Here is a 24,007-nt window from a genome sequence, read left to right on the forward strand (position 1 = left end):
ATTTTGTGCTTCTAGGCCATCACTTCTCTCTACCAAGAAGTGGAGAGCATATTTCATTAACGATCTTCTGCAGTCGTGATTGATCACTGCATTAATCAAAGTGTTCAAATCTCTCAAAATTATTTTCCTTTATAGTGGTGTAGCCGCCATGTACATTGTTCTTCTGGTTCTGTTCATTTCACTTTATGTCAATTCATACGAGCCTTCCCAGGTTTCTTGAGTCCATCTTGTTCAGCATTTGTTATGGTCAATAATATTCCACTAAATTAACGTGCTGGAATTGTTTGGGCATTCCCATTTGATGCTTACCCACTTACTCACAGTTCTTCAAAGTGCCGCTTTAAATATGTTTCGTCCATAGGAATCTTATCTCTGGGTCCTTGACCTTTTTGGGGAATATGCCTAGAGGTAGTATTGCTGGGTTAAAGGATTCCAGCCTTCACACATCCTGTATTCTAGCTCAATTATTATTCTGTTGAGTGTTCGGTGTCATACACAGCATTCCCCCTCTCATCCCTCTGTCTTTGCCACAGGCTGTTTGCTGTCCTTAGAATGTTCTTTGTCCTCGTTTCCATCTTGTAGAATTCTTGGTTTCCTTCAAAGCTCAGCTCCTGTGTTAACCCATACAGAAACTCTATCCTGACTGCTAAGATCCTACCTCTTGGAAATTATTTTGATTTTATATTTTCCATATCTGTATGCATGTTGTTTCTCTCTAGTAGGACATATGTTCCTTGAGGGCAGGGGTGATTTCGTTTTTATTTTTGCTTTTATTTTTAGATCCTCAGCACAATGCCTGGCACATTATTAAGTAGGTACTTAATAGATGTTTTCTTAATTGAATTAAATATTAAAAAACGGAAATGATTTTAATGACTTCTGACATAAGAGGCCTTATGCTTTCTAAGTTGAGAGAGACAACGAGGTGGTATAATGTCATAATTTTGTCCAACTTACTAACTTAAATTTCCTTCAGCCAAATAAGCAGATTCAAAAGTGGAAAGGACATACAGTAAGTTTATTTTATATGGTATCCTGTCAATATTTTTTACTTTTTCTGAACGTCAGTAGTATAGTAATAATTGATGAAGTACAAGAAGATACTGAAGTATTTTCTGAGTCATCTAATAAAGATTACACTTAATACTGAAATTGTATGGTGTATAATTTATTCTCTATTACTACAGTTCTTTGACATTTGGAGACCCACGTATGGTAGGAAGGACAGCATGTTGTAGTAGATGGAGAGTGAACCCCTGAGTCAGGATGACCTGGCTTCCAGACTGACCCCAGTGTTTAGTGGCTGTGCCATCCTGAGTGGGTCACTGCGCCTCTCAGCGACTGTGGGACACTTAACTTGAGAGCAGGTGCTGATCTAGATTGGTAGAGGAAATTCCTCACCAGGAGCAGCCTATGCAAATGAAATCACAGGTCTGGTTAAAAAGTATTGTGTGTTAACCTATCTAAAGTTTTTATTTGTTACTTTCCCCTCCTTTGCCTATTTTCTTCCTTTGATTCTTTGCAGAAAATTACTCCTCTTATTTTATGTCTCTTCATAAATTCACAAAATTTTAATCTTTCTGCTAGGAATAAGCTTTACAAAGGATGGCCGCTACATGGCACTGGCAGAAAGGCGTGACTGCAAAGATTATATTAGCCTCTTTGTGTGTAGTGACTGGCAGCTCTTGAGGGTGAGACATTTCTGGTTACTATTAAAAATACTTTTTGGAGGTATATTTCTTAAGCTACTAGGATGGATAGGGTTATTTTACATTCCTAGAAGTTAGGGACTGTTTTTTAACTCTGATTTTTGCACTGCCACATAGTGTTAAATTCTGCTTGATTATAAAGTGTACATTAGTGATGTAGAAGAGGTAGTGAATTTTCAAAATAGAATGATTTTACTTTTTCTTATTAGCATATAAGTTATTTATAGCATAGCTGATATTGTATAGTTTATGTTTAGGCCTGTAGATTATTAGTTTACTGCAGCAAATTAAGTATAGTATCAGACTTAATATTAATTCTGCTGCTAACTTTGTGATTTTCAACAGTTAAACATTAATTTTGAGAGAAATAGAGTACTGATACCCAAACCAAGCAGAAACAAATCGGAGAAGGAAAACTAAAGACAAATTTCGCTAGTGAACATTGATATTAAAAACATTAAATAAAATCATGTCAAGGAGACTAGAATAGTATAATTCACTATGACCAAATTAAATTTATAACATGACTTCAAAGATGATTTAACATTCGGAGAATGACTAGCATTCGTAATTATATAAACAGTAAAATCCACATGATTATTTAACTATATGAGGAAAAAGCCTTTGAAAAAAATACAGTTCTTGATGTGGAGTGAAGTGAGCAGAACCAAGAGAACATCGTATACAGTAACAGCAACATTGTGCCATGATTAGCTATGATAGACTTGACTCTTCTCCGCAATGCAAGGATCCAAGACAATTCCAAAAGACTCATGATGTAAAATGCTGTCCACATCCAGAGAAAGAACTACAGAGTCTGAATGCAGATCAGAGAATACTTTTCACTTTTTTTTGTTTTTTTCTTTCTTGTGGTTTTTCCCTTTTGTTCTGATTCTTCTTTCACAGCATGACTAATGTGGAAATATGTTTAACATCGTTGTACATGTATGACCTATATCAGATTGCTGGCTGTTTTGGAGAGGAGAGAGAGAAAAATTTGGAACTCGAAATCTTATAAAAATGAATGTTGAAAACTGTCTTCACATGTAATTGAAAAAATAAAATACTATTAAGTGGAAAAAATAATAAAAAAAGAAAAAGAGAAGAAAAAAATTACCATTTCAGGGAGGGAAGAGGAAAGGGAGAGAGAGAATTTGGATCTCAAAATTTTAAAAATGAATGCTAAAATTTTTTTTTTTTATTGTTAGGCAATTGAGGTTAAGTGGCTTGCCCAGGGTCACACAGCTAGTAAGTGTTAAGTGCTTGGTCTGAGGCCAGATTTGAACTCAGGTCTTCCTGACTTCAGGGCCGGTGCTCTATCCACTATACCACCTAGCTGCCCTCTTCCACTATTGTTCTAGTTTTATCTAAAATGTTTTAGCTATATCGATAAGACAAGAGAATGAAATTAAAGATTCTAATATCAAATAAGGAAAACAAAATTGTCTCTATTTGCAGATAGCACCATAGTTTACCTAGAAAATTCCAGAGAATTAGCCAAGAAACTAATTGAGATGATTAATAACTTCATTAAAGTTGTAGGATACAAAAGAAATCCTTAAAAATCAGCTTTTCTGTACAATATAAGAAAGAACCAGGAGAAAATAAGAAATTCTGTTCCAAATAGCTTTTAAAATAAAAAATTTGAGTTAGGCTTTTAAGCCATATGCAGTACTAACATAAGATAACTACAAACTCTCTTCCTGAAATAAAAGACTTAATTAGAGATTCAGTTCATGGTTGGGTTATGCTAACATAATAAAAATGATTTTACTACCTGAATTAATTTACAGCGCTAGTGCTATCACAGATTATCACAAGCGATATTTTATAGGAGTAGACCAAATAATAAAATCATTTGGAGTAAATAATGAAAAAAATGAAGAGAGCATTGAATACCAGGCCTCAAATTATATTATAAAACAATAATCATTGATTTAAATTAGTAATTAAATTGGCAACATAGGTCAGTGAAATAGACTAGATAAGCAATAACCAGAAGCAACTGTTGCTCAGTGTTTGATAAAGTGTTAAATCAACAGTGTAAATTATTGGGGGAAGAACTTGTTTGACAAGAACTTCTGGAATGCTGTTTGATAGAAATAAAGTGTAGACTAACATCTCACACAATCACTGCAATGATGACCTAATGCACATGCAGCCTATGTAAAAGGCCACATCATTAAAAAATGGAGGCCTTCAGAAGGAAGTACCTTTCATGACTAGCCTGGGAGAGAATTCTTAACCAAACAAGCCTGGAAGGAAGAATAAAAGATATGAGAAACAATTTGGATTACATAAAATTAAAGTCTTTTCACAGCTTAGAGTTAGGAAACAAGCAAATGGGAAAAAAAATGCGTCCAGTGTCACTGAGGAAAATCTGTTATCCAAGATGCATAGAGTATTGATATACATGTGTAAGACCACGAGTCATTCCCCTTTAGAAGAGGTCAAATAAAGAATTGCGAACCATATATGACCATGTCAATACACGATCCAAATTGATAGTTACAAGAGAATTAAAACAACTCTGAGGTTTTACTTCACAAAATTGACAAAGGTGACCGTCAAAGATGACAAAAAACTGGGAACACTGAGTGTTGGAGAGGCCATGGGGAAGACAGTATCGGTGGAGCTGTTTGTTTTCATTTTGGGTTTTTGTTGTTATGTTTTGAGTTTCCTTCTCTCCCTCCCAACCCTGCAATAGAGAAGGCCAACATGTGTGAAACCGTACAATACACACTTCCATGTATCGGTTCTTTCTCTGGGGGTGGATGGCATCTTCCCTCATAGGTCCTTTGTAGTTGTTTTGAATATTCATGTCACTCAGAGTGGCTTATCATTCACAGTAACACTTCAGACAATGTTGTTTTTACTGTATACAATGTTCTCTTGGTTCTGCTCATTTTATTCTGTATCATTTCTGGCAAGTTTTTCCATGTTTTTCTAAAATCAACCTGCTTATCATTACAGCACAGTAGTATTCCATCACAATTATATATCACCTTATTCAGCCATTCCCTAATGGACTGGCATCCCCTTCAATTTCCATTTCTTTGACAGCACAAAAAGAGCTGCTTTAATATTTTAGAACATGTAGGTTCTTTTTTCCTTTTTCTGATTGCCTTGGGAAACACCCAGCAGTGGTATTGCTGGGTCAGAGGGTATACGTAGTTTTAGAACTCTTTGGCCATAATTCCAAATTGCTCTCAAAAATGATTAGATCAGTTTGCAATTCCACCAACAATATTTTCTTTTGGGGGGCGGGGTGAGGCAACTGAGGGTAAGTGACCTACCCAGGGTCACATAGCTAGTAAGTGTCAGTGTCTGAGAGAAGATTTGATCTCAGGTCCTCCTGACTCCAGGGCCAGTGCTCTATCCATGGCACCACCTAGCTGCCCCTGCCAACAGTATGTCAGTGTCCCAATTTTTCTACACCCCCTCCAACATTTGTGATTTTCTCATTCTATCATTGTAGCCAGTCTGATAGTTGTGAGATGGTACTTTGAAGTTGTTTTAATTTGCATTTCTGGAGCTATTTGTTTTCCAAAAGCTCTGTAAAACAATTTGGAATTATGGAAGAAAAGGGACTCCATTTTTAGATGTACTTTGACACCGCTATACCACCACTGGCCATGTATCTCAAGAAGGCCAACAGCAGAAATAAGTATTCAATGGGTACCACAGTATTCCATGCAGGACTTTTCTTAGAGACCTGGAAACAAAGTGGGAGGCATGTGAATGTCAGGTTAGGGCCTGGGCCTGTAATTCCATTGACAGAGAGAGCTCCTGAATACTGAGTTGCCCAAGATGTGGCTCCCTGGCCTGGCCAGCTCTGCCCACTCCACACTGCCTGCCTCTGTAGGAATGGGGTGGGAACTTTTAGCAGAAGCGAGATGTATATGAAAAACGAGCAGAGATGAGACGAGATTTATGTGAACCAATACTGAGTGAAACGAGCAGGACCAAGAGGACACTAGACAGAAATATGACCACGATACTGGAACTAGAAAGGACTCTTGTGCTGTTTTGGAAAACATGATGAAACCCGGCTCTCTTGGCAGAGAATTGGGGCAGTAACAGTATTAGTTATGAGAGGGTTTAGTTCTGGAGGTAGAGCACATTTCAAGAAATTGATGTAGAAGCAGTAGGCATCAATAAAATCATTTTTAAAATGTAGGGAGGAGTTATTTAATCCTGGAAACTATTTTTAGGATAGTAGGAAAAATTAGAAGCAGCCTGCCAAGTGGCTAAAACTCTGGACTCCAAGTCAGGCAGAACTGGCTTCAAATCCTGCCTCAGATGCTTTCTGGCTCTGTGACCCTGGGCAGGTCATTTGACCTTTAGGCCCAGGCTTCTCATCTTTAAAATGAGGGGCTCAAACTCAGTGACCTCCAAACTCCCTTACAGCTCTGAATCTGTGAGCCTGTGAGCTGTTATCCTGTGCAAGTTTGAATGAACATATTGTATATAATTTGGGATCTAAAATCTTTTTAAAACTTTCTTCTGGTTCCTCCCCTACCCCACCCTCCCTCATGTTCTCTTCTGAAGCATTTTGAGACAGATACCCAAGATCTTGCTGGGATTGAGTGGGGTCCGAACGGATGTGTGTTGGCAGCTTGGGACAGTTGTTTGGAGGTATGAAGAAAATACTTGTTTTCAGGGGCTCTTACTGGTAGCTCTTTTACTTACTGCTTTTATGGAAATAAATGTCTAACATCCTATACTTGTTAATTACTAACATAGGGAATATGACTTTGGGACTTGGCTTGAATCTGCCCCTCACATTCACTAACTGTGACTGTGGATGAGTCACTGAGGTTGTGAGCCTCAGCTTCCTCATCTGTAAAATAAGGATATTAATAAGAGGAGGGCCTCCCTCGCAGAGCTGTGTGAGACCTGATGGAAGTCTTTGTAGAGAGCAGTGTAAAGTGCCATTATAAATCTCAGCTCTTAGTGTTACAGCTTTATGACCTTATGTGTAGTAGTCTGAAATGGCTTGTTGGAATCAAATTGTCTTGTTTACAGTATAAAATTCTGCTGTACTCCTTGGATGGCCGGTTGTTGTCAACATACAGTGCATATGAGTGGTCACTGGGCATCAAGGCTATAGCCTGGAGCCCTAGCAGCCAGTTTTTGGCCATCGGAAGCTACGATGAAAAGGTAGGGAGTATGTGCACATGAAACTTGTAGAGCTGGCCACGTGCATTTGTTTAAAGCATGACACCAACTCTGACTGTGTCTTTAAACAGGTACGGATTCTTAACCACGTGACTTGGAAGATGATTACGGAGTTTGGACATCCTACAACCATTAATAACCCCAAGATAGTAAGTTTGGGGTTTATGCCGCTAGTGAAAACTGCAGTGGTCTTTGCTTTTATTGATTTCAGTCTCCACCAATGCGGGTAGAAGTCCTGCCATTTTTTTTTTAAATATAAGTAGCCGTGATTGGAGAAACTTATCACCTAGTGGGTACCCCTTTAAAAAATGATGAGCCTCTCTGCATTTAACCAGGCTGGGCCTCAAGTGATAGACACAGAGTCCTTTAAGTATACAGACCCATTTCCCTCTTGGTAAAATCTACCAGAGCTTGTGCTTCACCGGCATCACCTTTAAAGGCATGGGATCCCTTCCCTATTACACACAGGACTGTAGAAGGTAACACAATTACTGCTTGCATGATGTATCAGTTATTTTTAAATAGCGTGTGTTGGTTTACCATACATTTTGGTAAAAAAGGTGAGCTGACTCATATAAGGGTATGTGAGTTGGTTTTATTTGTCAAATTGCAAGTTTCAGACTTCTGGTGGTAGGGGTTTCTGCCCTCCAGATCTTGACCCAAGACCAGCTTCCCACCAGTGAAGGCATACTGGAAAAGAGGAAGCTGCAGTTACTCTCTGACCACTGGTATGGCAGCAACAACACTGACCTCTAAATGATGTTCTGTGTAAATGGTTCATGTAAAATTTTCGGTTTTTTCTTTTGGAGGTAATCAGGGTGAAGTGACTTGCCCAGGGTCACACAGCTAGTAAGTGTCTGAGGCCAGATCTGAACTCGGATCCTCCTGACTCCAGGCCCAGTGCTGTATCCACTATGCTACCTACCTGCCCACAAAATTTTAGTTTTAATAAAACCCTGAATCTGTACAGCTTTGGGGTTTTGATTAGTAAGCCCCTTCCCTATCCTTGGTGACGGGTGAAGTTCTTTTCCTCAAAAGATGATGATAGGGCAGAATAAATACACTTTATCAGTTATCCTTGAAGCATGTCCCTTGATTTAGGGATTAGATTCTTGGCCACATCTGAGACAAACCCCTTGGATTATCTTAGGGACAGGTTAGGAGAAGAAACGTAGACAGATTTAGCCTAGCGTTTGGCTCCCTAACCCTCGGGACCTTTGGTTTCTTCTGAGACCTCTTGACATTCCTGCCCCCGGTGTTCCAGATGAGCCAAACAAAGACCTGTTTGGAAGGCACTGGATAACATTCTGGCCTGTGGATATCATCACTCCGTTAAGGAAGACAGACTGCAGTGTGCCCGTCTTCCAAGCTGATAGAAATTCCTAAGATTTGATCTTGAAACTTTTACGCAGAAGTCACTGATAACACTGAGCTTGGTTGCTCTTGGTGGATCACATTTCTCGTGGAGGCGACTGTGTCTTCCTCACTTACAGTCTTTCATCCTGCGGGTTCGGTCTTATTTGTTGGCCTAGAATTGGTTTTTCTTGTATTCTTGACCTTTTTTTTTTTTGAGGCTATTTTAAGACTTGCTATCTATATAGTACCTAGTTTTTAAAGGGTTAAAACCGAGGAAAAAACACATTATTGTAGCTACTATAACGATTTGCCCCATTCCTGACACTGTTGAGCTATCCAAGTAGAAGAATCTAAAAGGCTTCTTCCATAAGAGGAAATTCTTGCATTATTCGAGATGTTTTTATATTATTAAGACTTACTTCTTCAATTTTCTGTCATCAACAGTAGTAATTATCCCTGACAACTGTACGCCTTACACTTTACAAGACTTCACATAATTATCTCACACATTTCAGAGACTTTGTCATAAATTCGGGTGTTTGCTCTTTCAGGTTGTATATAAGGAAACGGAGAAGTCTCAGAATTTAGAAATGGAGAATCTTCCCTTCCCACCAACCAGAGCTGCAGCCAGTTCTCTTTTCAGCACGGAGAGTAAATGTAAGAAGCAAAGGGAGGAATGGTCTTTTTTTTTTTATGTTGATTCTTTTTTTTTTTCAATTAACAAGCATTTATTTTTTCTCTTCATCTTTTCCTCCCACCCAATTGGAAAAATGACCAAAAAAAAAAAGCCTTATAAGAAATATGCGGAGTTAAGCAAAACAAATTCCCATATTGGCTGTGTAAAAAATGTGTGTCTCTGTCTGCACCATGAGTCTGTCTGCTCTTTGCAGGTTAGGGAGCCTGCTTTGTCATCAGGCCTCTGGAGTCATGGTTTGCCATTGCATTGATCGGAAATCTGCAGTATTTCATAGTTAATACTTTACAGTGTTGTTCTAGAAATCATTCTCCTGGTTTTGCTCCTTTTACCCTGCATCTACCAAAAGTGCATTTATGTGCCCTTTTTTTTTTTCTGGCATTCCCTCCATTTGTCATTTTTCTTTTTTGTCAGCTTTGCCAATCTGATGGTTGAGGTACAAACTCAGAGTTGTATTTTGAATTTCTCTAATAGTGATTTGGAATACTTTTTCATATGGCTAATGATGGGTTGGATTTCTTCCTTTGAAAAACTGCCTGTCCATATCCTTTGACTCTTAATCAATTGGGAAATGGCTCTCAGTCTTATAAATTTGAATCAGTTCTTTCTATATCTTGAGAATGAAACCTTTATCAGATAAACCTGCTGCAAAGATTTTTTTCCAGTTAATTTTTCCCCTTCTAATCATAGCTGCATTCAACCTACACTTTTAAATGGTTTTTTTTTTCAATTAATGAAAATCCACTTTTTCTCCCTGCAGCACTTCTATCCCTCCATTGAAAAACAAAGCCCTTGTAACCAGTATTCATAATCAAGTAAAATAAAGTCCAACATATCCAAAATGTTTTTGCCATGTCCAAACATTATATATGTGTATGTGTATATATATTCACATACACATATATACACACATACATATGTATACATACACACACATATGTATATGCATGTACACATGTACATCTCAGTCTGCACCCCGATTGCACCACCTTTGTGATTGATCATGGGTCCTCTGGAATTGTGGTTGCTCCATTGCATTGATCAGTGGCATTCACACCTCCTCTTTATGAAGAAAAGGGTGGCCAGAGATGAGCGTGCTCAGCACTGTTGTTCTAGTTTTGATGCAGTTTGCTCCACCCCTTTCTCTTTCTCTAACCCAGAGTTTGTTTTGGTTAAGACTAATACTTCCTATAATTTGACTTATACTTATTTCCCTTTAGCCCCAGTCTCCCCTTTCCCATATGTTTTCTCATAGAGTAAAATGTATCTTTCCACCCAACTGTGTATGTGGGGTGTATGTATGCGTATACTTCCCTCTGACCAGTTCAGATGAAAGTGAGGTTCAAGTGTCAGCTCTTCCCCCAGTCCCTTCCCTTTTGTATAGTGTTCTGTTTGCGTATTCAAGTTATTTCATTCCACAAAGCTCTAGTTTGTTTTTTTTTTCTTTTGGCTAGGCAATGGGGTTAAGTGACTTGCCCAGGGTCACACAGCTAGTAAATGTTATGTGTCTGAGGCCAGATTTGAACTCAGGTCCTCCTGAATCCAGGGCTGATGCTCTATCCACTGAGCCAACTAGCTGCCCCCGAAGCTCTGGTTTTCAGCAGCAGTGCTTGGAAGTTCTCTTGTTCATTAATGAACATTAATTCCCTGCTGCGGCGCAGGCCCCTCCCTCCCCCCTGCAGAATTATACTGTTTGCTGGGTAAATTCTTTTTGATCATAAGCTTTTAGCTTTTGCTTTTTGAAATATCATTCCTAACTCTCTGCTCCTTTATGGTGGTGGCCACTAAATCTTCTGTGATCTGACTGTGGCTCTTCAGTACTTTGGCCGCTTCCAGTATTTTTTTCTTTGACCCAAAAGCTCTGGATTTTGAGATTTCTTTCAGGAGGTAGCCAGTGTTTTCTTGGTATTTTTACTTTGTCCTTTGGTTCCAAGAGATCTGGGAAGTTTTTCTTTTGATTTCATGCTTCCAGGAATTGTAATTGAGCTTGTGCCCAAGCTATGCTTTCTTTGAGGCTTTGCTTATGTTTTGGAATTATTCTCTTTTGTCTTTGTGTCTTGAATTTCCATGTCATTATAATAGCTTTTTATGGCAGGATTATTTTGTCTGCTCATTCTTTTAGCTAAAAAAAAACCTTCTGAATTATCTAGTTAGATCATGTCAATGAACAAAAAATTTTCTCAGATCAGCCAAAAGCAAAAGTTTCTGTCTTGCTAAATGAAGAATCTCTACATGACAGATGTGAAAGTGGGAGGTGAAGGAGTGTGGGTTAGTGAAGACATAGGGGCCATGCTGTTTGTAGAGTAAGTCATTTCATTTCACTGACCTCTATCTTCTGTTTAGTGACATGATTGATCAAAGATAATTCAGGTCTCTTTTTTTAGCTTGAAGATTTTACGACTGAGATGAAATGGAGGCTAATTGGGGAATCAGCTGTGGAAATGAAGACATATCAGGGTGGGGCAGAAGCACTAGAAACTAAAACCAAGCTATTTTAGCTATAGATAACAGTATTCTACCATTTGATTTGTTTGCAATAAGATGCTTTCCCTTATAGATTTATCAGGTTAACTGCTATAATTAGTGCAGCTAGCATTGTCTGCTAATTGGTAACTGCTGATGCAGTAAGCTGAACCTGTTGTTCGAGGAGAAACAAACATGCACTTTTGTAAAGATGTTACCGGGGCTACACACGGAAGTGTAGTGGTTCAAAGGAAACGTCCCATTCCAATCTGGATCCTTTTTCTTGTCTATCTTCAGTTGCTTTTCTGTACTGCTCTCTGATGGGGGGGTGAGATACATTTCTTTTTAAGAGATTACCAGAGTACTTAAAAACTCTGTGACTCTTTTCCGCCTTCTGTTTAGCACTGTTGTGACAGGTTTTAGATAAAAAACATTGTTTAGATGTTTGCATGACTCAGTTAAATTATTTCCACTTTTTTTTCTTTTGCTTTTTTAGATGAGGTGGTCTCATCTCCAGTTTCTTTACAGACATTGAAACCCCTCACTGATCGACCAAATCCTAAAATTGGCATAGGAGTCTTAGCATTTAGTCCAGACAATTGCTTCCTGGCAACGAGAAATGGTCAGTACCCTGTGAACCATATTATCTTTCACCACGTATGAACTTTGTCAGAACAAAACCAAGGACAGTGTTCTCTTCTGGGGTTTTTCCCCTCCATTACTCCTGCAGGGAAAGAGCAGCCATTGCTGTCCACCAAGGCAAAGGGTTAATTCTCTGACTCACTGAGAATAGTGACTGTGCTCACATCATTTGTTAACTACCCATTTGGGGGTAAAACATGATGGAGAAAAAGGAGGAATTGATCCAGTAAACATGGTAACCATTATAAATCAATTTTAATATTGCTTATTATCTTGAGGCAAAATATAGCCTCTGTGGTTGATTTTACAACTAAGACAAAATGGTTTAGTGCCACACAACAATTGGCTCTTAACCTTCCAGTTCTACCGGGACATTTAAAGAGCTGAACTAAACAGAAATTATATTTAACTATGGAGCAAACACGGTCTTATCATATTGTGCGTGTGCATAATTATAAAGTTTCTTCTTTCCACTAGATAACATTCCCAATGCTGTTTGGATCTGGGACATACAAAAACTCAAATTATTTGTGGTGTTAGAACATCTGTCGGCTGTTCGTTCATTTCAATGGGATCCCCAGCAAGCCCGGCTAGCTGTGTGCACTGGGAGAAGCCAGGTGTACCTGTGGTCCCCAGCAGGCTGCGTGTCAGTGCAGGTACCAGCAGAAGGTGAGTGGGGATAAAGGTAAACGGTGCTTTTGTATCGCAAACTGATAATTCCTTCTGGTAACCAAGAGCTGGTATACGGTTGACTTATTGCTGTGAATCTTTTGGAATTTTTTTTTACTTTCTCCAGGTGACTTTCAAATACTTTCTCTGTGTTGGCACCGAAGTGGGGACTCCATGGCCCTCCTCAGCAAAGATCAGCTGTGTTTATGTTACTTGGAAAATGAAGGAGTTAAATAATTACAGCCAAAAATCTTAAGGATTTCTTTGATATCTACAGTTTGAGTGAATAAATGCTGCTGTGTCCGAAATCCGATACACATTTGTTTTGACGAAGGTGGGAATCAAATCTTTGGGTGACTAAGTAACGCCTTCATTTTAAATGTTTTTCTATAGTAAAGTATCTTTGTACGTATGTCACATAGAAAAACTAAATGTTTTTTATTATAATAAAGACTCAAAAAGTTCACAAAGCAATGTGATGTACGTTTTTCCATTAAGACAGACTCAGGGCATATATTACATTGTTTCTGGGATACTACTATCAAAAAAACAGGCTGATAGGATTATACACTGGCCCCTAGAACGTCTCCCCCCTTTCTATAACCACTTACTGTTCTCTTAGAGACGTCACTACTCTTTTGAGGTGCTGCCAATCTAAGCCCGTTTCAGAAAGGGCTGACAGAAACCAGGGAAAGCCTGTTAAACAACCAATATTTTATGTTGTTAAAGAACTGGAGAAGTTACTGATTCATTGCTATTAGGAGCTGTACCTCAAAAACCCTATTGCAAACTATTTGGTAACCCTGGTGTTATATCACCAGTGGCCAGAGGACTAGGTTCTAAAGCACTAGGCATCTTCCTTTACTAGAGCTGGTATGTTTTCCCTCTTGTGAAGGAAAACATCAGGTGGTTAAGGGGTTGGGTTTAAGTACATAGACATTCTGTTAAATTATAACCCTTAAATTATTACCGGACACTCATATATTTACCTTTTTTGGTCAAGTTGGGAATATGACTTTTTGTTTGTAGCTATTTAAAGTGAATCACTTCAGCACTTTTCCAAAGTTGGAGAAGGTACGACGTTGGTAAAGGTAGATTCGTCTTTACTACAAGATTAGAAACAGAAGCTAGACACACAGGTGTTTTCTCAAACGGTCTATTTTGGACATGCATTGTATTGCATTCCAGACACACACATGCCGGTCATCTGACAAGCTAACAATTAAACGTGAGGCTTAAAAACGAAGGGTTCAAACACACACACATACACACACCAACCAAGAGGCTGGTCAGACAGCATGGAAAGTTTACAATTACACTGTATTTTGTGGCAGACAGGATCCTTATTCTTCTAAGAAGTCTAGCAACAATTCGAGTTGTAAAAGGCTATCATCTTCAACTATATTATTCACCCCAGGACACACAAGTCGGGATAGCGTGAGTGCAATGTTCTGACCGACCTACACACGCATAACCACCTCAGACATCAGTTGCTTAGTGCCAGTCTAACAGGAGGCCTTTACAAAGTGCAGTACTCGAAGAGCAAAGCGAATCAATTCCCTTTTAAATACTCACATGGCAATCAAAACCTTAGCATATATGTCAATAAAATCATGTGCAAAGAATTATCAAGGTGACTGTCTAATGAAACCAGTTAAATCGTCTTAAAGTGATTCCCCCCCCATAATTCCCCCCCGCCCCATAAACCTCTTTGGGCCTGTATATGGTAGCATAACTATGAACACAACTTAGATTCATTCTAGAAAAAGTTTGACTTCAGACCAAACTTATATTTACAAAACAACTACTGTCATCCACAACAGTAGCTAACAAAGGCAAAGACTCAGTCCAGCTAAGATGGACCAGTCTGTTGGCTACTTTTGCATTTGGCTTCTTAAAGGAAAAAAAAAAGGCTTTTTTCTTAAAAAAAAAAAAAAAGAAAAATTAAAATTGACACTAAGTGTAAACGTTTGTAGCTACAGGCACTAGACATCAGGTAGCTCTTCTTGTATATGATTTACATCACATTACATTCTAAGTGAAGTCATTCCGATCTTTTTGTGATCATGCTAGAGTGGCTGCATTGGGAAATGTCAAAAGAAGCAAAATCCACACACTCAAGAAAAAGCACTAGAAGTAATTAGAAAATAAAACACCAGCTAATCCAACTGACAGCTGGATTCAATTTGCCCTTTGTGTATAGCTTGTATTGTTGCCGAGTATCCGATATCTGAAGTTTGTAATTCATTTTACTATTCATAACCTTAGAGGTAAGTAACTATTACATATCCTTTTACCTAGAAGCACACCCTGGGTCCTCCATCTGCTTTTCAGGAGGTGATCTCCTTTAAAGTCACAACACCCAAAAGACAACTTCTATAGCACGTGGATTGTGAAATGTAGATGTTTAGAAGCCGATTTTGCCTCTTGACATGGAGTAGCCTAGCTTGGCCTCGTTGTTGATAAAGGACATGAGCCCCACATAGGTCTCAATGAGAAGAGGACGCTCCAAGACCAGCACTCCATTGGCTCGACCTGGTAAAGGGAATTCCTTTTGGGCCTTCTTGACGGCTTGAATTAATAGAGCCTTGAAGCTTTCCAACTTTAAAGAAAAGAAGAGAGCAGGTTAGTGTCCAGGCAAAATCAAAGCAAACCCTACCTCCTAAGAGTTGGGAAGAAATGATTTGGAGACGAATCTGATGAGAGAAAGGCCTAATGGATGGATCCCAGCCAGTTCTGAGTCCTTCAAGAACCATCCTTCCCCAAGCCCTTCCACCAGGGAGTGCGATCAACTACAAATTCTAGTTATTCTCACGATCGCCATGTCTTAACTTAAATTTAGCTGTGTAACTGTCCGAGGATGGCTGGTGTTGCTGAGTAGTATGGGTTAATACAGCACTTTCTAATATTAGCCCAGAAGCAAATTAGTTTCATTTCTAAAGACCTTTTCCCAAGAGATCTGGCAAGAAGTGATGGTACCCAGTGGGATTCTCCCCCCTTACTTGGCAAAGAGATGCAATCTTCTCATCAGCATCTGCCATTGGATGCTCTATAAAAGTGGCATAAGGCAGATTTGTGGACCAGGGGTTCCATCTGTTTATGAAGGAGGGGCGGCTCTGCTTATCCCACTGAATTCGAATCCCAAAACCTTCTCGCCTGAAATTGGAAGAGATCAGTCACAAAGCAGAGCTCAAATGCCCTTTTCAGAGCATCCTGGTCAATCACAAAGATACGACAGGGAAAAAAAGTCCCATATTTTAAGTGAACTCCCCCTCCCTCGTCTTTTTATAATCTAGAATTCATTCTTGTTCCTAATAATAATAATGATTAGTGGCCTTTATAGGCAGCTGCTTTAAACACTTTAAATTCTGCTCACTTTAATTAAAATGCCTTAGGTTAAGCTTAAATTCTTGACACTTCTTAGGCTCATTTACTTGAGTCAATGCAGTGCAGTGTTGACCCAAGCTCTGATTGACCTGTTCATAACTTTAACTTCCTTTTCTGTTTGTTTTGTTTTATGGCAATTGGGGTTAAGTGACTTGCCCAAGGTCACACAGCCAGTAAGTGTCAAGTGTTTGGTCTGAATTCGGATTTGAACTCAGGTCCTCCTGACTTCATGGCCAGTACCCACTGTGCCACCTAGCTGCCCCTTGCTTTTTTTGTTTGTTTGTTTGTTTTGTTTTGTTTTTTAACTTCCTTTTCTGGTTGTCCTATTGGTATTTAGTTATGAATATCTGGGGTCTTAGCTTTTCAAGAGTTTTCTGGCCAAATCTTTACTTAACCCTATAAAACATATTAATATTTAAATAGCTACAACTTCTGTGTATTTTATAATGCAAAAAATACCCCCAAGGCAATAGCATTAGACCAAGGAAGTTGAATGCTACTAAACATTTTACTACAAGAATCTATCCTTTGTAAAGGATATTAAAGCAAAAAGCATCTGTCTCTTTTTCAAACTTAACTGCCCCAAAAACTATGATGATCAATGCAATGCCCTTTTCTGAAGCCAGAGAAAAGACACACTGCAGGATTTAAATACTGGAGTGGCTGGCTACGTGCAACCTTTTAATACATCCAAATCAATTTACCAGAGCCCTAAACTATAATTTATTTCATAGTCCTTTTTAATGTACTTGGTGGTCTAAAACTAGCTTGTTTTTATTCCAAATAATCTTTCAAGTGACTACTGGTAAGGCAGATACCTCTAAAGCCAAAAGTCCCTTTAATTCCAGGCCAACAGCCTCTTTTAACAGAGTAAGTTTCTCTAAAGCTACTGTGGCTCATCCTTACATGTAAATATTTATCTGACTTTCCATCTGAGGTCAGATTACCTAATGAGTTTTCTTCCCCAAACAATATCAAATGTTCTCATGCAATCAGAAAGCAAACAATAAGAAAGTGCACCATAAGAAAGAGCCATTTGCATTCTGGGTAGTTAAGTTTGACTCTTTGAATAGGATTCAATGGAAAAAATTTTAAGTATAAATGCTATGAAATAAATTTAAATATCTGTAGTTATGAAAACCCTTCTTTAGAAAGACACATATAAAAATTCAAGCCACTTCTGACCAAGTAACAATTCTACTTCCTGAAATTCTTCTAAGTCCATCTCCTTTACTGCAGTTACATGTAATAGATCATCTGCTGGTGCTGTAAAACAAAGTTGGGCTACTTTATCTCTAAGGCAGAGGCTCCAGCTTTTTCGATCAAAAGTTAACCTCTTTTTGTGTCCTGGACTCCTGGGCAGGGTGGTGAAGCCTATGGACTCCCTCCCAAAAATTACAATCTTACATGCATAAAGCAAAATACATAGGATTACAATTATATTGAAATGTAGTTATCAAAATATTAAGAAAAACAACACCCCCACCCCCACTCTAAAGTGCCTTCCTGCTTTAAATTCTAATTCTGTGCTACGGAAGCCATGAATTGAACTTACTTATTCAGTGATTTAGGAGGAAACTCAAACTCTCCATAAGAAATGGTATCAATTGCATTTAATGATATTTTAACCACCTGCTGGCACTGTAGATTAATGAAGTCATATTTACAGATCAGCAGGGATTGGTCTGTGATGAGAACCAGCCGCTCCTTTTCATTGTTCCAATGGTCAACCCTGGTGAGGCAGAGAAAATGAATCATCTTTTGTAACTCCTCCCCTCGTAAAAGCACCCCCCCCAATGAAGAAATGGCGTTAGGTTAGCTGTTCAACAAGACCGTGGAAAAGCCTTCTGTGGGGGTGGAAGGGGGTGTGTGTGTGTGTGTGTGTGTGTGTGTGTATGTGTGTGTGTTAGTAAAAGCAAAGTGACAATGACTCCTCCCTCACAGGGAGTACTGGGTAACAGCTCCAGGGGACATTCAGGCTAGTGTCTTCATTACAAGCTCCTATCTTCGCTGAGGAAATGCTATGTACACAGGCCTCTCCATACCTTTACAATTTCTAAGCTAGCAGAGACAGACACTCCACATAACATGAAAAAAAAAAGTGGTGCTTTAGGTGGGAAAGAACCCCAGAATTGTCCTCCTCCAGTGCACCTGCTTGGCCCGTTTTCACCACTGGCATCTGACACCTGCCTTCTGTGGAGATGGCCTCACCAGAAGCATTGGAAAGCACCAAGTTAGAAAGAGCTGATCAATCACCTAACCCCAAGGGGGCACACTTACTCTGTCAGCAGCCACACGCCCTGCACCTCTCCATCTTCCGTGGGCAGGACCACTAAACGGATCTCCTCTACAGCCTGTTCGATGGTCCCAGGCTTGAACGAAACAAAGGAAAGCAGGCGTTGTGATGAAATATCCTTGAACATCCAGAGTGTGTGTGTGTGTGGGGGGGGGGGTTGTGCACTTCAGTGATGTTTCATAAACTGCTCAGAATAATGATTCCCAAAATCAACAGTTAGGACGCTTAACGTACTATCATCTTTATCCCCATCCTTCTCACAAGGTAATACAACACCTTGAGCAATTTAACAATCCACACCTTCCCCTTGCCTCCCCAGCCCTAAACTACAATCCAAGTCCAGTGACAAACATGACAGGGTATCACAGAGGGGCAAAAAAGTACGCATGTCATTCAAGAATTAGGGCCCTATACTGAAAAACCTGTGATTTCTGCCCACTCCTTCACCTCCAGGTGAAAATAGCCAGAGACCTGTTTGTCTACCACTGTGACTTCAGACACTCAAACCCAAAATGGGATTTTTTTTTTTTGCCACAGACTCGCATGCGATTTCAGACACACAATTTAGGAAGCCAATTCAACGAACTCTCGCTACTACTGCAAATGCGTGCCTTCTTTACAACTTGTTTGTCTGGGAGCCAACATTAGCGGAGTAAGAGATTTCTCTGGTGCCCTGGCACTAGAGAATTTGTAAGGACCGTAACACCCTGCCAGGCTGCCCTCCAGACATGTGCTAATCTGGAAGCAAGGAACATCAAAACCGTATCACTGGTGCAGTGAAGAGAAGGCCGGACGTGGGAGGCCAGTGACCTACGCTCAAAATTCTGGCTGTTATGGTTACCCTAAGCCAGGCCTCTCAGCTTCCTCCTCTGTAAAAACAAAGGTCAGAGTCCTTGTACTACCAGCTTCACAGGGTGGGGATGTGGAAGGTTCTTTTAAAACTTTAACGTATATGGGCCATTATCTGCAAAATGGAACCACAGGTTCTACAGCCCTGAAAGGCACCTCCTCATGTTATAGATGAGGAAACAGAGGCCCAGAGAGAAGGCCCTTAGCTTGACTCAAACACAGGTCATAAGTGGCTGAGCCAGGACTCAAGTCCAAACATTTATTTGTAATGGCACGGTGCCAGGCAGGCCAGCTCTCCAGCCGTATCCACTGGGAATGGTTACAAGTCCGAGAGAAGAGAAGCAAATAGGAAGGGAATTTAGGGGAAAGATTGCACAAACAGCTGGAGAGGGGACACTTCTAATAGGTAAAGTATTTATTTACACAGCTCTTTAAGGTCTGCAAAAGTATTTCCATAGATTACTTCATGTGATCGCTGATAAGTCAATCAGTAAGCATTTATTAATGTTTATTATGTCACAGACTCTAGGAATATGAAGGCAAAAAAAATTAAAAAGCCACCAAAAAAACCAAAAACAAGTTTCTGAAGGAGCTCACATTCTAAAAAACGGAGAACAATTTGTCCCCAGCGCTTAGACAAGTACCTGGGACACAGCGGGTCCTTAATAAATGCTTGTTGTCTGGACTTGACATGCAAACCAGACTTCCAGTGAATAGGTGGGAAACTCTCAGAAGCAAAGGCAGTGGGAGGGAGGGACAAAGGCCTTCCTGCAGAAGGCAGAAACAGGGATAAGTACTGGACCGGGAGTCAGGGGACATGAATTCAAATCCAGCCGCCTAAGCAAGTCACCTAACTTCTCTTTGACTCAGTTTCCTCATCTCTAAAAATAAAGTAAAGTAAAAAACAGGGATAATATTAGCACCTACCTTCCGGAGTGGTGAGGATCAAACGAGATAGTATTTTTAAATGGCTTGGCGAACCTACATTAATGCTACCTTATTATCATTCTCGGGTCACGGACCTCTTGGGCAGTCTAGGGGGAGCCTCTTGGACCCTTGCTCTAAGCCTGTTAAACGCACGAAACTGAAGACAGGGGCCGGGGAATGCAAAGGAAACTGACGAAGGGGAAACACTCTGACGTTCAGAGAAGCCTGACCCCAGGCCTTAGGGTCAAGTTCGCGATCCCAGGATCGAGGGTCAAGTTCACGACCCCAGCCAGGCCCCTCCCGCCCCGCGGCCAGCTCACCCACCCGGAACACGAAGTACTCCTTGACGCGGGCGCGGCGCGTGGGGTCGTGCACGCTGAGCGGCCACAGCGTTTGGCGCATTGGGGTCCTGCCCCCGGCCCCGCCGCCCGGCCCGAGCCCCGCTCCCGGGGCAGTCACGCCCACGCCGCCATGGGTCGGAATCAGCGTCGTGGGGCTCGTGCCCGCCGAGTCCACCGAATCCCGCAGCTGCAGCATGGCCGCCTTCAACACCCTCGCCGCCGCCGGGAACGCCCGAGCGTCAAGGGCCGCCGGCCCGCTCCCGGGGCAGGCCGTGATGAGCCCCGACCCGCCCCGTCGTTGCCTGTGATTGGCTCCTCCCCGCTCCGCCGCCGCCACTATTGGCTTCTCCAGCTGCCCCTCGAGATGAAACTCCGCCCTCCTGCCGCCCCCTGACTTCGCCTCACTGGCCCCCATGATTGGTTCATCTGGGCCCGTCCCCTCTATTGGCTCGGGCTCCTCGCTCCCTCGTGATTGGGTCTACCGGCCTCTTGGCTCATCATGATTGGCTTAGGTCCGCCGTCCTCACGGCGGCCATTCGCCTCGATGCCCGCCCCGCTCTGTGATTGGCCCAGCCCGCCAAGGTCCCAATCGCTTCCAATCCCTTTGCGGCGGAAATGACGGCGCTGGTCTCAGGGTACTTCCTGTTTACGATCCAGGAGTCGTCGAGAGAGAGAGAAGGCGCCTTGTGGACTCTAAGGAGGGACATGAGCCGGGTTATGCTCCATCAGGCGGGGAAAAGAAAAAGAAATCAGCGGGACTTCCGGGCCTCCTGCCTCCTCCGTCCAAACACCCGTCGTGGTTCCCCGCGGCCTTAGGATAGATAAGAGGCCTGACTCCTAACTTGGCCTTCAAGGCCTCCACCGCCTGGTCCCCGCCTAGGATCCCAACCACCGCCTGGCAGAGTTGCGAGTTGGCGGCCAGAAGACCCTTCCCCTCACTTGGCCCCTCTGTAAAGGGAGTTGGAGCGTGTATTGAGCGCCTACTGTGTGTCAGGAGCCGAGAGCTTACGTTCTGATTTTTAAAATAGTATTTATATAGCGCTTTTAAGTTTTTCAAAGCGCTTTCCAGATATTTTCTCATTTGATCTTCACAGCAACCTTGGCAGATAGGTGCTGTTATTATCACGTCCATTTTACAGATAAGGAAACTGAGGCAAACGGAAGTGAAGTGACTGCCCAAAGTCACAATAGCTTGTGTCAAGGGTCGGATTTAACAATGATAGCATTTAAATAGCTTTTCAACGTTTTTTCAAATTGATTCGCAGATCTTAGGGGTAGGTGGTGTTATCATCCCCATTTTACAGATGGGGAAACCGAGGCACAGAGCGGGTCAGTGACTTGCCCAAGGCAGCTAATAAGTGTCTGAGGCAGGATTCGAAATCAAGTCCTGCATTCAGGCTCAAGGCTTTATCCACTTTGCCACCTGGCTGCCTCTGGGAAGCATTCAAATGGAGACAAGTACATTATCTGTCCATCTATATATATAACACAGATACACTACTGCTACCTGCAATACACACATGTACATGTATGTGTCTTCCCCTATACATGTATACACATAACATGTATATATGCACAGATACATACACACGGGTGTTTACATGCACACATAATACACACACACACACACACACACACACACACCATATTTGCTATCATATTTACCAGTTTAGCATTTAAATGTCTTAGTATCTTAGAGCTGGAGGATCTTCCCCAAGAGAGATCATAGGGCTGGGACCTGGAAAAGATGGATTCAATGATTCACCACAGTTAACTCTGAAATCCATGATATCCAGCCCTGATTTTTCTTCTGAATTCTAGTCCCTCATTACCAACTCTGTCCTGTGTTATCTCTACTTGGATATCCCATAAGCACCTCAAACTCATTGTTTTCAAAACAGAAGTTGGTAAATTTTTATTCCAAAACATATTCTTCAAATTTTCTCATTTCTTTTGATAGTTCCATCATTCTTTGAGCCAATCACAGTCAACAGGCATTTATTAAGCGCCTACGATATGCCAGGTGTCATGCTAAGCACTGGAGATACAAAGAAAAGCGAAAATAGTCGTTGCCTTAAAGGAGCTCATGATCATAATAAGGGAGACAAAATTGGATAAGTTTTACTTACAAGGTATATACAGGTCAAATGGAAGGTAGTCTCAGAACGCACTGGGTTCCCAATCCTGCTGCAGTCCTTGTATCTTCTCTGTCCCTCAACCTCCATGTCAGTAAGTCTTGTCCACCCTACCTCTCATCATTGCCAAAATTATATATGTGTGTGTGTGTGTGTGTGTGTGTGTGTATATGTGTATATATAGGTATATGTCTGTGTGTGTGTGTGTGTGTGTATATATATATATATATATATATATATATATATATATACAATTTGTATTTGGTGAGGCAGTCGGGATTAAATGACTTGGCCAGGGTCACACAGCTAGTAAGTGTCAACTATCTGAGGCTGGATTTGAACTCGGCTCCTTCTGACTCCAAGGCCACTGTACTGCCTAGCTGCCCCCAAAACAATATTCTTAAAATCCAGATGTGACCATGGAATAGTGCCCCCACTTGACCCCGGCACTGACCTAGAATGTCAGACTCTCCTTTCTGTTAGGAGGTACAACATCCTCAGCTTCTCATTTAGAGCCCTCCGCAGTCTAGCTCCCAACCGGACTCATTTCCTATTCCTTCTCTTTGTGTCCTCTCTATGGCAAACAAACAGGCTTACAAACAGGCCTCTTCTCCATACATGGCACGTTCCATCTCCTGCCTCCCTTCCTTTGCCCAAGTGGTTCCCCCACGACTGGAAGGTTCCTTTCCTCACCTTCACTTCGCGGAATCCCAGACTTCCTTCAAAGCCCCGCTGAAGGATCACCTCCTACCTGAAGTCTTCCTTGACCTCCCCCCAGTTCTTCATGTTCTTTCCTTGTTTACATAGCACATAATGCTTTATGTACTTAGTTACAAAGTACATATACTTCATCTGTCCCGGAGGGCAGGGACTTTCCTTTTTTTCTTCAGCACGTGATACAGAGCCTGGCACTTAATAAAGTTGTTGAATTGAATTGAGGTCAGTGCTCAGGACTTGTTTTTTATTTCCAAGGAAGAAGGAGACCTCCCTAAAAGAGGAACAGCTTTGGTCTTACTCTTACCAGGTGAGCTTTTAGAATTCAGTTAGCATCTTCTGAAGGGCCTGGTCATGAAAATCCTAGGATATTGGAGGAAGATCATTGAATCCAAGGCTACTTCTTTTCTAAAGGAGGAAGCTGAGGCCCAGAGAGGGAAGTAGATTTGCCCAAGGTTGCACAGCTCCAGGAGTCAGGCCCTGGTCTTCAAATTCAGGACCTAACACTCCTCAAAGCCAGCTCACCCTTCACTGGAGCGCAGGAATTCCATCCTCACTATGCAGTCAATTATTCAGCCTACGCTTGAACCCTTTCAGTCATGGAGAGTGGCTCACAAAGTATCCCATTCCAAGGCTGGGCAGCA

General features: G+C 41.2%; 2 protein-coding genes and 1 long non-coding RNA gene across 4 annotated transcripts in view; 1 reads left to right on the plus strand and 2 right to left on the minus strand.

Annotated features, from left to right (window-relative positions):
* The window catches only part of WRAP73 (WD repeat containing, antisense to TP73), a 37,141-nt gene extending 23,953 nt beyond the window's left edge, over positions 1-13,188 (plus strand). For both annotated transcript variants that reach the window (XM_020975466.2, XM_020975472.2), the window contains exons 6-13: positions 1,588-1,691; positions 6,261-6,347; positions 6,738-6,872; positions 6,962-7,039; positions 8,798-8,903; positions 11,900-12,025; positions 12,523-12,714; positions 12,842-13,188. In XM_020975466.2, coding sequence (XP_020831125.1) covers positions 1,588-1,691; positions 6,261-6,347; positions 6,738-6,872; positions 6,962-7,039; positions 8,798-8,903; positions 11,900-12,025; positions 12,523-12,714; positions 12,842-12,951 — 938 coding nt within the window. In that variant the 3' untranslated portion in view covers positions 12,952-13,188. The remainder of the gene's footprint in view (positions 1-1,587; positions 1,692-6,260; positions 6,348-6,737; positions 6,873-6,961; positions 7,040-8,797; positions 8,904-11,899; positions 12,026-12,522; positions 12,715-12,841) is intronic.
* A 666-nt stretch (positions 13,189-13,854) lies between these two features.
* On the minus strand, positions 13,855-20,794 carry TPRG1L (tumor protein p63 regulated 1 like). The gene is made up of 5 exons (XM_020975483.2): positions 20,498-20,794; positions 18,382-18,473; positions 17,657-17,833; positions 15,717-15,870; positions 13,855-15,316 (listed from the first exon to the last, which is right to left on the minus strand). The coding sequence occupies exons 1-5, from the start codon at positions 20,708-20,710 to the stop codon at positions 15,122-15,124; spliced, it is 831 nt and encodes a 276-aa protein (XP_020831142.1). The 5' UTR covers positions 20,711-20,794; the 3' UTR covers positions 13,855-15,121.
* A 1,368-nt stretch (positions 20,795-22,162) lies between these two features.
* On the minus strand, positions 22,163-23,554 carry LOC144454507 (uncharacterized). The gene is made up of 2 exons (XR_013482948.1): positions 23,343-23,554; positions 22,163-22,252 (listed from the first exon to the last, which is right to left on the minus strand). It is a non-coding gene; the product is annotated as an uncharacterized LOC144454507 (long non-coding RNA).
* Positions 23,555-24,007: the final 453 nt, after the last annotated feature.

Source organism: Phascolarctos cinereus, unplaced genomic scaffold (assembly GCF_003287225.1).
Source record: "Phascolarctos cinereus isolate Bilbo 61053 unplaced genomic scaffold, phaCin_HiC Scaffold_726;HRSCAF=1367, whole genome shotgun sequence".
Lineage (NCBI taxonomy): Eukaryota > Metazoa > Chordata > Mammalia > Diprotodontia > Phascolarctidae > Phascolarctos > Phascolarctos cinereus.